The 16,433-nt window shown below is 32.5% G+C and overlaps 1 protein-coding gene across 2 annotated transcripts in view; it reads right to left on the reverse strand.

The window, feature by feature from the left end:
• Window positions 1–16,433, reverse strand: part of LOC106876957 (sodium- and chloride-dependent taurine transporter) — an 87,888-nt gene that overhangs the window by 22,591 nt on the left and 48,864 nt on the right. For both annotated transcript variants that reach the window (XM_014925737.2, XM_014925729.2), the window contains exons 5-10: window positions 16,163–16,295; window positions 14,509–14,643; window positions 14,283–14,386; window positions 11,056–11,180; window positions 10,754–10,866; window positions 8,095–8,232 (exon numbers count right to left, since the gene is read on the reverse strand). In XM_014925737.2, the coding sequence (XP_014781223.1) occupies window positions 8,095–8,232; window positions 10,754–10,866; window positions 11,056–11,180; window positions 14,283–14,386; window positions 14,509–14,643; window positions 16,163–16,295 (748 nt within the window). The remainder of the gene's footprint in view (window positions 1–8,094; window positions 8,233–10,753; window positions 10,867–11,055; window positions 11,181–14,282; window positions 14,387–14,508; window positions 14,644–16,162; window positions 16,296–16,433) is intronic.

The raw sequence follows: 16,433 nt of genomic DNA on the forward strand, positions 1-16,433 counted from the left end.
AAAAAAAAAAAAAAAAAAAAATCTTGTCAGTGAAGAGGTCACAGTTTCAAGTGAAGGAAAATTTGACACCAAATTACAACGGTATTTCATGCTGCAATTGCTTTAGTTTCAACATGATTTCAGATTAAAACACTTGCTATGCAAATATGTCTCCAAAATATCTATCTACATACCAACACATATATGAGCAGGCATGAATGTGTGGTTAACAAGTTCACTTTTAGAATCCTGAAGTTACAGATTCGGTACCATTGTGTGAAAGTTGTTGGCTAATATTCTTACTATAGTTGCAGATCAACTAATATCTTCATCTTTTGAGTGAAATTGGTCGGCACAAACTGATGAAACTTAGAAGTTTGTCATCTGTGCGTGTTTTTCTGTGAGTTTGCATATGTTCATTGACTGCAAACAACAGCCTTGATGTCAAATATGGACAGATGTCCTTTGCTTGTAGTCTTCACACACACTGCACAACCTTTGTTAACATAAACAGATTAACACATGGCAGAAACAGGTGAAGGTTGACAAGAGAAACAACACCCAACTATAAAAAAATCCACCTCAGTGAATTCTGTCTGACCCATGCAAGCATAAAAAAGCAGGTGTTAAAATGATGATATTTACACGTGTGTGTGTGTGTATATATATATATATATTTATACACACTCACATAGTATAGTAATAGACATATACACACAGTTTGTCTCCTAATGGTATTATGTGTGTGTGTGTGTGCGCGTTCTTTCTATTACTACTCTGCTGCTCTTTACTGTCCCACTCTCTTTTCTTCACTGTTAGTCATTTCTTCTACCTTACAAAATTTCTACAGCTTTCAACTACTCTTCCTTACCTCTCTATTTTACCATCCCTCAACACTTGTTTTTCTGTAATATTTATCGTTTCATCTGTGGAGGCGCAATGGCCCAGTGGTTAGGGCAGTGGACTCACGGTCATAGGATCGCGGTTTCGATTCCCAGACCGGGCGTTGTGAATGTTTATTGAGCGAAAACACCTAAAGCTCCACGAGGCTCCAGCAGGGGGTGGTGGCAAACCTTGCTGTACTGTTTCAGTCTTACTTCCTCTTTCTGTTGTGCCTGTAATTCAAAGGGTCAGCCTTGTCACTCTGTGTCACGCTGAATCTCCCCGAGAACTACGTTAAGGGTACACGTGTCTGTGGAGTGCTCAGTCACTTGCATGTTAATTTCACGAGCAGGCTGTTCTGTTGATCGGATCAACTGGAACCCTCAACGTCGTAAGTGACGGAGTGCCAACAACAACATATCGTTTCATCCATTCCCTATCTCTACCCATCTTCCACTCACCCACACACACAGCATCTACCCACCCACACTTGCTGTTCTCCTGTCTTGAGCAAAACACTTCGTCTGAAGTTGGTCTTTGATTACTTCAACATCCGACACCTTGGACACCATGCACCTGTACAGGTAATATCTATTTAATGAAGGGAGCGAGCTAATGTACAGCAAAAAACATCTGATCATTAGAAACAAATTTTCTGTGCAGTTTTTTCATCAAGAAACTGCAGAATTCCTTTAAATATCCAAATGGCTCCCTGGAAATGGTTATAACTTTTGTTATTTCGGTAACCTTATTAGCAATTACAGTAGGTATTCGGAAAGTGTGGTAGCTAGAGGGTTGGAAAAAGTTCAAGGATCTCTTAACTCTACTGGCAAGAAAGGATTTCTCCATCAAAGTGAAGGGCAGACTATACAATGCTTGTGTGTTAAGTGCATTGCTGCATGAAAGACATATGAAGAATTGAAAGAAATGAGATGAACATGCTTTGCTGGATATGCCATGTGTAGAAGTGTTTGACAAAAGTTGCAGAAAATATGTTCTTTATGGAGAGTGGTGGATTTAGCTGTACCCTCAGGAAAACCAAAATGGATAAAATATGTCAGAAATAGTTCTATGAATATGTGTACTTCTTGCAGTCTAAGCTGATATCTTGCTGCTATTAACTTTGCTTTTTAGTTTGAGTTTTGTCATGTATCCTGAATATTATTCCACACAAGCATCATTCACATACAACTTAGACTCCTCTTACCTAAAAAAAGACTTGAAAACACTTTTCATAAAATTGCCACCAAAACAAAAGACATCTGCAACACTATATTTTCTCAAGAACAACCACAACTAATGCTCTTACAACCTTCAGTATCTAGAGGTATTATATTCATAAAAATTCTACTGATATATAGGTAAAAACAAAACATTTGATGAAAATCATTCACATCAAATTTGGATTGACCAAATATATAAGATTTATGTCAAACCAATGAGAAAGCTTGTACGTGCCTACCCAACTCATTAGAAATAGCAAACAACTCTTTCTAATCACACCCTGTAATACTAAAATAATGTATACCCAAGGACACATTGAATAATGTAGTCCTAGTTATACTATATCTAAATCAAGGCAAGATGGTCACAGCAGGAACTCTTTTCTTTGTATGCTGCTTAAATAACTATTATGAAATTAATAAGAAAGTGACTGTAGACATATTATAGGAAGTCAAGAAATAATACGATGACAAGAAATATGTTATATCACCACTGGAGGCAAATAAGTGAAACAATGCAATACTAGAATATGAAATGAAAATACTCTCTAAAATGAATTGGTTCAATATGAATCAAATGTACCAATACTCTGATAATTACTCCAAATTCATCTTCTTTCTCCTATGCCTGCACAAAACCAAGAATAAATCAGAGAAATGTGATTTAAAAAAAGGTTATCCTTATATCATTTTTTATTTTAAGAAACTAAAAACCAAAAAGCAAATACGAAAAATTATAGATAAAATGAAATAAAAAACAAGTTTGTGAAAACTTGTTAATTGATATACAATTGCAGTGGAACTAACTGTGCCAGTGACAAGGTAACAGATGAACTTTTGACACCTTTAGAAATATACAAAATATAACAATTTTTGTATTCTTGAAAAGGCTAAAACATCTACAATTTAATTGTTGCAGTTTCAACACATGAACTCAGATTAAGCTACTTACTAAATAAATACAAATGAAAGTTTTTAAGATTTATACTAAAAGTTTGGATTTTGAAGGTACTTTTCTTTAAAGTATATTTAAATAATTCTTTTTTGGAACAGTTGATCTTGAAGTAAATAAGGCTATAAATAATAGTTTTAAATTTTGTCACAAAGCCATGTAAATATTGAGTTGAAAAGGCTCTTCTGGGTTTGAAACCATTATTGATAGCTTTACATACTTTGAGAACCACTGTTCCTAAAAAGAACTATTCCATGTTCCCTCCAAAGTTTATAAAATTATTCAATTTGAATAATTTAGAAATATTGCCTAAAGTACACCCTATTTGGTACAACACATATTTCACTTTCCACAATTCTTAAGTTTATCAAAATTTAAAACTATTGTATTTAATTACAATTTATGATTTCATTACAAGAATTTGCTGTTATATTACAAGACAACAAAAACTTTTGTAGATTATTTGTCACAAGGGATTGAGATCAGAGGCTTATACAGATACAGAAACACAATTTACCACAGAAACTATACTGATATTCACCAGAGCTATCATCCTTCAATATATAAAATTATACATAGAAGTATAAACATATATGTGTATGAGTGTTTGTATGTGTGCCTGTGTATGTGTGTGTATCACCAAACCATGTGTAACAACAAAAGAATTAGACCTCAATATCGTTGGAAATAGAGGAATAAATGTATCACATGACACAGGTATGGAGCACTTCCATTCAGGATTCTGAGTTACTGTACAGCAACTCAATAATTGCTGCATTTCTACAGCTTTTGCAATCTTGGGTATATTTACTGCATGCAATAATTATTGAGTTGCTGTATAATAACTCAGAGTCCTGAATCTAAGGGCTCCTTAGGTGTGTCACTTACTATATAAATATATATAAGGCTGTGAGCTGGCAGAATCGCTAATATGCCAGACAAAATGCTTGATAACATTTCATCTGTCTCTATGTTCTGAGTTCAAATTCTGCTGAGGTCAACTTTGCCTTTCATCCTTCTGGGGTTGATAGAATATATACCAGTTGAGCACTGGGGGCAATGCAAATGACTTAGCCCCTTCTCTGAAATTGCTGGCTTTGTGCCAAAATTTGAAATCAATATATAAATATATATATATATATATATATACATACATACATACATACATACATACAAACACACACTCACACAAAGTCCTTTATAAGTGATCATTCATTGTAAGATATATTGAACCAATATCATGTGATTGGTGATTTGTTAAAATCTACACAAAAAAAATTCAATATATCAATATATAAGCCTTGGCACAAATCACTGGAAAAATCAAATTAGAAATATTGGTTGCCTGGTACCCTCAAATGATCAGAGGGAAATGTTTTATATCATATCATGGAGAAGAATGAAAGGGTGAACTGCTTTGAGCATCAACTTGCTGAAGTTTATATCATTACACATGTAGAATGTTTGGAGCATATTTGATATACTTCAAATGTAGCAGATAGAAAAACAAACTAGTAATACTAAGAAAAGAACATACCAATGATGGAATTTTTGTTTCAAGACGACAGCTTTCTTAATTTAAAGTTTGACTCAGCCATCATTGACAATGATATAGTTTTGAAAACTATCCATGTTATAACTTTTCTGAACAGATATTGATGGACTTGAAAAAGTAGTATTTTTATGACCCACTAAATTATTGGTTATCACATTGATAAACTAAGTGCAAGATGTTTACATGCCATGAGAACTTTAAATATCCGAATATGATAAGATTCTTCATTATTTAAATACTATTATTCAAACAGTTAATTACTTAGCAATTTCTGTTCAGAAATGATGAAGACTTACAAAAATTTAAATCTTGGTAGAAATAGATCTAAATAACTGCCAAGTATTTTCCAAAAGATTACTGATGCTCTCTTTAATAGACCATCAATAACTTAAACATTTTTTCTATATTTAGCAACAGAGTATGCTTATCTTCCCATATTAGTTTCTTTTTTTCCAACTTTTTTCATCCACATAGAGTTGAAATAGTTAGATTCTCTATAACTACTCAACTTTATTGATTTTTCACATTAATTTTGCAATATCTGCTTCTAATTAACAGTTTCTATCTATAACTGATAACATTAGGAAAAAATTAATGAGACAGAAAGTACATCCAACTCAATACTGTAAATGCAATTTCATTTCCTCAGTGAAAATGATTAAATATTTGAACATATTTGTATAAGAAAAAAAGAGAAAAAAATTGCAACTGGCATTCATATAAATATGTATTTTTTTCATTTGTTGCTAATGAGTTGCTTCTGCTGCCCTGTTTGAGAATACCTGTAACATGGAGGTAGCCCACTGAACATTTGATAGGAGAGTGACTCAAAAGTACATGCACCATTCTGTACATTTTGTCATGCAGTATTTCTTTGTGTGGTTTTTTTTTTTGTGTGGCATTCAGTGGCTGTCCCAGTCTATACTTATACAGTTTGCATGAATTCATTTTAGAATAATTAACTAAACAAATTGAGATATCTTGCCCTAGCTGTCTACAAATTTAAAGTATTCTGCTACTAGTTAAAATTAACAAATTATAAACCAATATTTCTGTTACCAGCACAGTCCTTGAATAAATTTTAAAATGATTGTTTAAGCTATATTCCACAATTATCACATACTAAAGGTAACACCATTTCGAAATACAATACTCTCATTTGATTCTGGAACTGGTTAAAAGTTCCTTGAAACATTTGCTATTAGTTGTGCTACTGTGATGTGGACACAGGCGTCACACCTTCAAGCTCTAAATATTATTTTTAAAAGTTATGTATTCTAAGGCAAGAAAAAAAAAAAAGAAAAGAAAGCCCCAAGCAATTGTAAGGAAGTTTCTACCCGTTCACCCAAATCTTACAACTAGAACTTGGTAGCATAATCTTTAGCCACTTCAATCTTTCTGAAACTATCTTAATGCAATATCATTCTCTAAAAATTCTATAATGGAAATCTCCAAAATGTTTCATTTGGTCTAAGGATTATAAGTAGTTTTTTCTATCAGCTGTCCAAATAGCATCTCCAGCCCAAAGCAAATTGGTCAAAAATTCCTTCCTTTATCAGGGCTAAATAATTTTACAGCTCTGAACACTTTTCAGGACCAAATCATTTATGTCCGTTTCAGTGTCTATTATTCATTTCTATAATTACAAATGAATGTGTTGGATAAATTCTCTCTCCTTCTCCCAACACCATCCCCAAGTCTATTTTGTGCCAATATGTAACTTACAAAAGGTTAAAATATACATTGCATGAAGCTACTCTAATCCTTCTTTGTATCCCTCCTTGAGTCTTTTGTATTCCTGAGGGGGCATCAAGCAGCCCCCCTCTCTCTAAATTAATGCACAAACTGTTAAACCACCAACAAGGATTCCATTCAGTAGCTTTAAAAATGAGGTAAAGATCAATGAAGTAATGATCAATTTACATAAAAGTTCATGAGACATTTTCTCGATGTCAGGTTTAGAAAGAAAAAACAAAAAAACCTGGCATTTCATTTTCAATATGTCTGCTGGCAGTTTACAAAATGTTGCTGAAATACTTTAAAACGTTTTACGAATCAGGTTCAATTGTCAAACATCCTAAGACATTTGAGAGGGTGAGAGGGTTTTTCTTTTGTTATGGTCAGATTGAAAACAACATCTGCCATTATTTGAATTTTCTTTCTGATGAGTCAAGAATCCAAATTTTAATAAGAAATTATTTTTCTTGACTTTCTTTTCAATTTTTATACATAAAATGGTTTAAGGTCCAATTTAACAGTTCAACTCTTGTGTATCACAAGAGTTGTTTCTGTTTTTTCTTCAATTGTCTAAGCATCCATTATTTTTTTGCTTCAATGAAATAGTATATTTAAGTATTATTCTTATAAATACAAGAAAGAAATATATTTTTGTAATGAGTTTTGTATTTTTTTTATACATACTCATTTGGTTACAAAACATAATACTGTATTGGCATAATTGAATTGATTGCAACTAAATCTTGAGTATAGTTTAATTGAATTTACAAACTATTTTTATGATAATAATATTTTACTAAAAGGGAAAAGTAGCTATAATGGCAAAAGACACTTAATTAGTTATTCTATAAAAAGTACCTCTTATTTGGAATGGTGTTGATTCTCATAAGTAATTGCTTTTTTTAAGTAAATTTATTTTTAACTTCAAAGCATGTTATTGTTTCTAGATGTTAGAGTATAATAGTGAAAACTGCTAAATTTGAGGGTATTTGTGATAGAAGTTAGTTATATAAGTAATAATGGTTCTTAAAATCATATATTAAGAACCATTACTTGTGAAGATATGAAATGAAAGTAAAATATATTTCAATATACATCAGTGGTTGTTTTCACAATATGATTTACTGAGTTAAATGCATTCTTTAAATGTTTCATAATATATTGATGGTAATTAGAATTATCAGAATATTCAAAATAGCAAATTAGTAAAATTATTATTCTATCTGATTTCTCATTTGAAACGAAAGTTTTAGGACTATCTTTGGTTTATTTCATTGAAATAAAGGTGGAATTAGTCTGATTCATTAACAATTTAAGAGATGAGACATCTAATTAAGTTGGTAAGTCAAATTCTGTTATAAAGAGAAAATAATCTTACAGCTTCAGAATATTTCACTCAGTGGAACAAAAACCTAAAACTGATACAAAAATGTTCAGTTCTACATTGATACATTATAATGTAAGATAACTAATTGCATGATAACTAGCTTATTTCCCAGGTTGATTGAAAATATGCTGTTCAATTAGATACATACAAACTGGCATTTTTTAATTTTAAAATTGTTACTTTATAATTCTTACAATATAATTAAGTTTTGTAATTTAATTGCATCAATCTTGAAAATGCTTTTAAATAAGCTGTTGAAGAAACAAATTCTTTTTTAATTAGTATATTAAGAATACATTTTGTTGATCATTTATAATTTTCTTTTCAACTTTTCAAAACAATGTATAAAAAATTTAAAGAATGTTATTCTATTACTTACATTAGTAACCATAGTTAAGCCAACTGCAAATGCCAGAAGACAAACAAATCCGATTAAAATCTCTCGGCGATAGCCACGTCTTAAATGTTGGGGCCAACGATCAACTACAGTCGTAATAAACCCTTCGACACCAACAAACTGGAATGAAATAATTGTACATGTTTTTTAATGACCACTTTAAACACATAAAATAAAGAAACGATTAGTTTCACTTCATATAATAACATGGTTAACATTGGTAAAAGAACTCAATATGATTAATATAATGTTTAGTTGATATCTAAGTAAAACAACTTTGAAACAATACATAGAAACAATAAACAACAAAGTGAACAACAAACTCTACCTCCTTACAACTCACTTTGGTCTCTCCCTAGTCCTCAAGTGATTAGCTGTCAATTAAATGAATAAAAATGCATAGAGGAAAGAACTTCATTATTTTAGATAAGAATTAAATATTTTTATATTCCTTAAAACAAATAAATAATCCAGATATCATACAAATTAGTCATCCACCAACCATAGCTAAAAAACCTCCCAGAGACTGTGTAGCTAATGGTATTGGATGAAAACAAAAAATTTATCATTTGCATTTCTAAATAAATTTTGAGCATGTACATGATCATAAACATGAACAATATGTTAGTGTGTATGGGAAGCATGGATATGTGTGTATGCGTGTGTTATATATATACATGTATACACATAGCATTCTGCATATCTTACTTTAACATGAATATACTGTAGAAAACCACACAACTTCAGTTTTTATCCCAGGAAAGCCTCTCATATAGACATATTGTACTGAAAAGCACTGAAGTATATTGATAACACTGGCAGAAGAACTGCTAAACCTAGATTTCTGCATATTTGCATATCAGCAGCAGCAAGCATTCATGAGAAACAGAATGTTTTGACAAATTTACTCTTTACTGATATATAAAAACAATGATTAACATGTTTCAATTAGCTGGCAGGTTGGGTAAAAATTCATTATTAACGACAAAAACAGAATTAGTTCAGAATAGCAATCTGTATATCTTACTTAACATGGATATATTGTAGAAAGCCATGGAACTTGGAGAACAACTTTGGGATGATGCAGTTGAGATGAAAGTGGTTGTGAAAAAGTGGCTAAAACAGAATAAACCTCAATTTTTTTCAAAAGGAATTCAAAAGTTGGTACAAATGCAATGAAGACTATGTTGAGTAGTACTTTTGTGTAGCAGAAGAGGTATTCCATCGACTTGTGAAATTTGAATGACCAATATCATTCAATAATAATAAAAAATGCTATGCCCTCTATCACATTACTTTCAGACAATCCTCATATATGTATGAGTGTATGTGTGTTTGTAATATATATATAACGCACACACACATGTGCATCTCGCTCTCCTCCTCCTCTCTCAATGTGTGTGTATATATATATATATATGTCCATCTTCACCACTATCATTATCATCAGCACCAACTCAACCAATACAACAACCACTGCTATTTTTAACCCACCAACAACAACAATATGAACAAGAGTAGCAACTCCATCTAGAATAATAATTTAAAAAACCCCATGGGATAATGTGGTACCCTAGTATATTCTAAAAGATGAAATGTCTTTGAATTTAGGTCGAAAAGAGTTAGGGTTTCTTAAGACTAAAAAACAACAATACAACTTATAATAACAATATGACCACCTTCATCACCAATGCCAAAACTAATAAGACGAATGGTACCAACCCACCAACTTTTGAATAAGTAACTAGTAACAACAATAATAATACCAGCATTATAGCAATGTCTGTAGTTACATATGTTGTATGTCAAAACAACAGTGTCATGTAAGTGTTTCTTTTCAAATACTTTTATGTATATGTACTGTACTGTGTAAATTTAGAAATTATTTTCATGCACAAAAGTAGTTGTGATGCTTCAGTTTTTGGGGTTTTTTAAAAAAAATATCCACAGGAAATATTTTATTGTAACATGAAAATCTGGGAAAAATTAATTTTGCATTATGGTCATATTGTGTGTGTGATCCTGTACACACACACACACATAAATAATTGTTTTCTGTCCATGCTGGCATAGGTTGGACAATGTATATATTATAGATGTGTGCATGTGTTTAAGAAAATTCATAAATTCTAGCATATTTGTGTATGATATATATATTACACATCACACACTTAGAAACATAATACTTAGCTTACAGAAAATATAAGTTAGCCAGGTGTTTTGATCAACTACCTCTCTTCAGTTTACACTCCTTACCCTTACACTTTGAACAAAGCCTTTGTTTGTGTTACTTGTGCAATTTGATAAGTTTTATTTGACAGTATCTCAGTGTGAATTTTGTACAATTCAATGTGATATGCATACAGTTCATTACTGAACTATTCAATATTATTTTTACCATATATAGGCTTCATGTGTGTGTGTGTGTACATACACACACACACACACATGTCTATTGAAACACAGAAATACATGAAGATACATAAGCATACAAAGGAAAAAAATTAAACAAAAATAGATTTTTAAAGAATCCATTATTTTAAAATGTCTTAATACAAATATACACAAAAATAAAAGGCCCTCATCTGCATTTGTTTATATGAGTAATTGATTAATAAAGTCTAGAAAACTGTTGTCTCACCTGGCTGTCTAATCCAAGCAAAATGATCATTACAAAAAATACTATAGACCATAATGGAGCGACTGGCATTTGTGAAACAGCTTCTGGGTAAGCAATAAATGCAAGACCCGGACCTTAAAAAAAAAAGAGGATAAATTATTCAATATAAAATGTTTACCTCAATATTTTCATGTCAAAATAGAAAAAAAGTTATGTAAAAATGTTGAAAAATAATAAAATGAAAATGATCTTGAGGAAAAGTAAGTATGTTTTAATTTTCTAACACAATAATTAATCTTAAGATTCTGAAAAACTCGTCTTACCTGATTCAGCTACTTCATCAATTGTTAAACCTTGTCTTTTAGCCATAAAACCAAGCACAGAGAAAATGACAAATCCAGCAAGAAAACTGGTAAAAGTGTTAGCTATAGCAAACAGTATACTGTCCCTGAATGAAAGAAAATATTTGCATTATTAACAATACGACTTTCATCATTAGGAGTTTAAAAAAAAAAAAAAATTCCAACAACTAGAATTTGTTCAAAAAAGAAAGAAATCTATAAACAAATTTTATGAGAAACTACACATAAGAACCGAGTTCATAAATATTAGAAGACATCTAAATGAAAAGATTGATTATAATAGAACACTAATTTCCACTGAGCAGTGCAAAGAGATTCTGTTTTTCCTAATATGTACAGATGATCTATAATTTCCAAGAAATGCTGGCTGATTGAACAATACTTCTAATGATCATCGATTTAAGGAACAAAGGAAAGTTGCTATAATGCATCAGTGTGAATAGAAGATTTCAATTTGATGTGGGGTGGGGACCAACTTGGCTTTAACAGTAAACATTAAAATCAAAATAAATATCGCTGCTTAAAAAAGTATGATTCCATATGAGAATAGATTTCAGATATAAAAATAATGTAGAAATTTATGAGACTTTTTAAATTTAGCTACATTGCAAGGTTAGAGGATCTCTGCTTTGCAAAGTACACTGAATCTATTGAAATAGTTCAAATAGAGACGGGGAAGAAAAAAAGAAAAAGCATATGGAAACTGATGATCAATGACTTCCAAGAAATAATGTTTGACTGAACAATACTTCCACTGATCGTTGACTCAAGAACAAAGAAATAATATACAGTAATCCCTCACTACATCGTGACTCACCTATTGCCCACTCAGTACATCATGGTTCACCTATCACACACTCAGTACATCGTGGATTTTTCTGGCTAATATATGTAAATTTATACTGCAGAATCCTCAGTATATCTGGGTTTCTGTGGCCGATCATCATCATTGTTGTTTAACATCTGTTTTCCATGTTGGCATGGGCTGGATGGTTTGATGGAGGACTGGAAAGCCAGAAGGCTGCATCAGGCTCCAATCTGATCTGGCAAAGTTTCTACAGCTGAATGCCCTTCCTAACGCCAACCACTCCGAGTGGGTGTCTTTTACGTGCCACTGGCATCGACCACGCTTAAATGGTGCTTTCTACATGCCACTGGCACAGGCATCGACCCATGTTTGAATGGTGCTTATTTCATACAACTAGCACAGGTGCCAGTCAGGTGGCACTGGCATCGGTCACAACTACAATTTCCATTTTGATTTTGATCTTGAATTTGATTTATTTATATTTTTTTCCCCCAGAATTTAACTATTTCTGTGGGAGGTTTTGGAACGTAGGACATTTCCAATATTTAAATTGTGAGTCAATATAACAGATCAGTGATGAATGTTGTTCTAGCAGTAACACTTTAAACATTCAAATCTAAATTCAAGGTAGGGGTCATTTGTAGGATTGTACTGAAACCCTTCTTAAACAATTGCTTTCATTTTCTCATGAAATAATGGCCTTACAAATTATTGGGTCATTCCATAAATAATGTGATTTTTTCAATTGCATGAACTAAGTTAGAGGGGGATGAGATAAACCACCTGCATCAACTTGCTATAAAAAACAGGTAGTACCATAAACTTATTCTTAGTGCAAGTTTTGAAGAGTGCAGTTCAATTTTCAAGTTATTTTTTCAAAGCTGTAATGGAAGCGACAAAGGAGCATATTCAGCATATTTTGCTTTATGAGTTCAATAAAGGCAACAACGCAGTATATGGGGATCAGACAAGTGTAAGCCAGTGTCAACAGTGGTTCTAGAAATTCTGATCCAGAAACTAGAGCCTAGAAGATGAGCTTCGTCCTGGAAGATCTGTTGAGTTTGATGAGGACATCTTGCAAACCCTGTTGGAACAAAATCCATTGTAACTGTTGAGGCACTAGCAGAGAAGTTCAACCATTCAACCATCCATTGACACCTGTGTGCCACTGGAAAAGTCAGCAATTTGGGTCCTCACCAACATTCCAAATCTAATCACATGCAGAGAGTGAATGTGTGCTCTTCTTTGCTGTCATGTCCCATGAATGAACCCTTTTTGCACTGAATAGTGACTGGTGACGAGAAATGGGTTCTTTATAAAAATCTCAAGTGCCAAAGACAGTGGGTAGGGAAAGGAAAAACACTGGCACCCCAGGCTAAAGAAGGTCTTCACCTATGTAAGGTGTTATTATCTGTTTGGTGGGATATGAAACGTTTAGTCCACTTTGAACTTTCAGACCCAAACCAAGTGATAACAAAGGAGATCTACTCCGAACAGCTTGAGTGGCTAGAAGGAAAATGACCATTTTTTTTACAAGATGAGGTGTTCTTCCATCAGGATAATACATGGCCATATACAGCAAGGACGACATTCAAAAAGTTGAAACAGTTTGAATGGGAAATGATGCCCCACCCACCACCATGTTCGCCAGACATTGCCTTATCTGATTATCATTTATTCCACTGTCTCCCAAATCATTTGGACGGGAAAAATATGAGTTCTGTAGACGAGTACTGAAGGATTATTTTTCATCATAGACAAGTGAATTTTGGAAAGGGGCCTTGCAAGCCTGTCACATAGACGGAAGAGCATTGTAGAAGATGAAAGAGAGTATATTTTAGATTAAAAAAGAACTTTGCTTTAATTTTGAAAAATAAAAGAAGTATAAAAAAACCCACATTATTTATGGAACGACCCAATACTTTAAATAATATATCAGAAATCATTACCAAGATAATCTACACAACTATTCATCATTCTTATTTATATTTAACTGTTAATGTGCATGACTATTTACTTACTGTAAATTATTTTTCAAACATCTATTTGTACTGATTGTCCTTCTTTCACCGTTTTACTTATTTCAGTTATTGGACTACAGCCATGCTAGGACTTTGCCTTGATTAGTAAACTTAGTTTATAAAAATCATCACAAAACTGAATGAATTTTTGTTAATTTGGGTGCTATTTGGTTTTCAGGGCAGAAAATATAAGCATATAAAGTTATCTATGAAAAGGATATTTTCGCTCCAATTGTCAAAATTTTTTGACAAATATTTCTACTAACTTTGATAATGTGCCTTAAACATAAAAGGACATAGTTTCTTTTTTCACTTTAGTTTAGTAACAGATGCAACTAAATTAGAATTTTAATACTTACTTATATGAATTATGATGAAATTTGTTATAACTTCCAAGAGCGGTCAATGTACCCAAACTTATAGAATAAGAGAAAAAAATTTGAGTACCAGCATCGACCCACACCTGAAAAAGAAACAAATGTTCTATATAGATTATATTTTTCATTTTTGTTACATAACACAAAATTAAAAATCCATAAACAACTGTTATAAGTGAATAGTTGGCAGTTAAAATAGCTAATTTACCTGTCTATTTAAAAGTTTGCTCCAATCAGGAATTAAATAATACTTTAAACCATCAACAGCACCATCCAATGTAACCCCACGTATTAAAAGGACAAGCATTAGAATGTAGGGACTAGTTGCAGTAAAATACATAACCTGAAAGAGAAGAAATATAAATAATAGATTATACTATCAATAAAAGTTACACGAATAATTAACACTGAATAAATAATATAACTGGAGTTGATGGCTCATTAGATTCAAGTTTAGTATGTTTAATCATTTATAATTATTTCCAGTGTGTGTGTGTGTGTGTATGTGTATATATATATAAATATACACATACATTTATTTTAGTTGACTAATAACAATAAAAAGGGAAACACAATCAGTGTAGGCATTTTTATTGGTAAAATAACATTTTCAAAGCACAACACACATATCAAAATTTTAAAAAGTGTGTGTGTGTGCAGTGAATAAATAAATTGTTGTCTAAATTATGCAAAAAATGAAAATAACATTGACATCTCATTTTAACAGATATATTTACCAAAATTACATAGAAATATCTTGAAATACTAAAGAGTAAATTTATTGAATAAAATTGCCATCGGCTTCAACGATGGCCTTCAGATGACTTTGGAATCTCTTGCAATTCTGGATGGGCTCCTTGTTTAAGTTGGTGAATGCTGCCATAATCCTTGCCTTCAGTTCATCTTTGAGTTTGGTGGTCTCTCACTCAACTGTGCCCCACGCATAATAATCAAGGGTGTTGCAGTCAGAGAAGGTAAGTGGCCAGATGTTAGGGGTGATGTGTTCACAGAAATTGTCTGACAGCCACGACTGGGTTCTCCTGCTTGTGTGGCATGGTGCAGAGTCCTGATGCCAGACATAGGGTCTTCCAGCAGCCACCCACTTCACCTAGGGCAGCACTACCCCCTCTAAACATTTGATGTAGGCCTCCATGTTGAGTCTGAGGTCATGTGGGAAGATGAATGGAGGCATAACGTCACCATAACTAGTGATCATTCCAAACACCATGATGTTGACTGGATGTTTGATTTCTATCATTCTTGGTACAATGTTTTGGGTACACAGCAAGCCAACGGTTGTTCTGTGTGTTCATCATCTGATCCTGGCAGAAATGTTTCTTGTGTGAAAAAAAACCAAAGCATGTTCGGTTGGAGAGGATGCTTGAATTTGTTCAGAAGATTTGTAGCATAGTCTTTCCTCCTGTCCTTGATGGCTTGGGATAAAAATTGGCCCTTTCTCATCTTGTATGAGGAATACTGAATGTTTTCATGTACTACCTGCCTGATAAGAAACTGAGACACTTCCATGTCCCTGGCAATGGACCTGATTGACTTGGAGGGATCATTGTCAACCATGGCCTGGATCTCACCAAGAAATTCAGGAGTTCTTTCTTATCAGAATGATCAGAGTGAGTTTTCCAAACTGCTGTACCTTCGTAATCACTGGCAGAGTGGATTGTGTCATAGTGTTTTTCTCACAGATGGTGCCCAACTGACCCTACTACACTGTGTAGCTGACAAAATCAAAAACAACGTGCATGCATGAAATTAAAAATATAAAATGGTGACAATTTACTCATATATATATATACACACACACATAAATATATTTTAAAAGTAGAAAGAAAAAAAATTAAACTTACTTTGCCAGAACTTTTTATTCCTTTCCATATACAAAAATAAACCACAATCCATGCAAGCAATAAACACAAAGCCAGGTCCCATTTAATAGTTCCAGGATGTTCCACACCATCAGATATGTTCAGTACTTTGCGCCTAAAACAAGATCAATTATGAAAATCAAATGGACAAATAATTTTTTTTTAATCATTACTCAATCTTCTTTTCATCATTAGTAATGAATATGTTTTACCATACACAATTACCTATAATAAATTTTATTTCTTTATTTCC

The sequence above is a fragment of the Octopus bimaculoides genome, chromosome 16 (genome assembly GCF_001194135.2).
Source record: "Octopus bimaculoides isolate UCB-OBI-ISO-001 chromosome 16, ASM119413v2, whole genome shotgun sequence".
In the NCBI taxonomy this organism is placed as follows: Eukaryota; Metazoa; Mollusca; class Cephalopoda; order Octopoda; family Octopodidae; genus Octopus; species Octopus bimaculoides.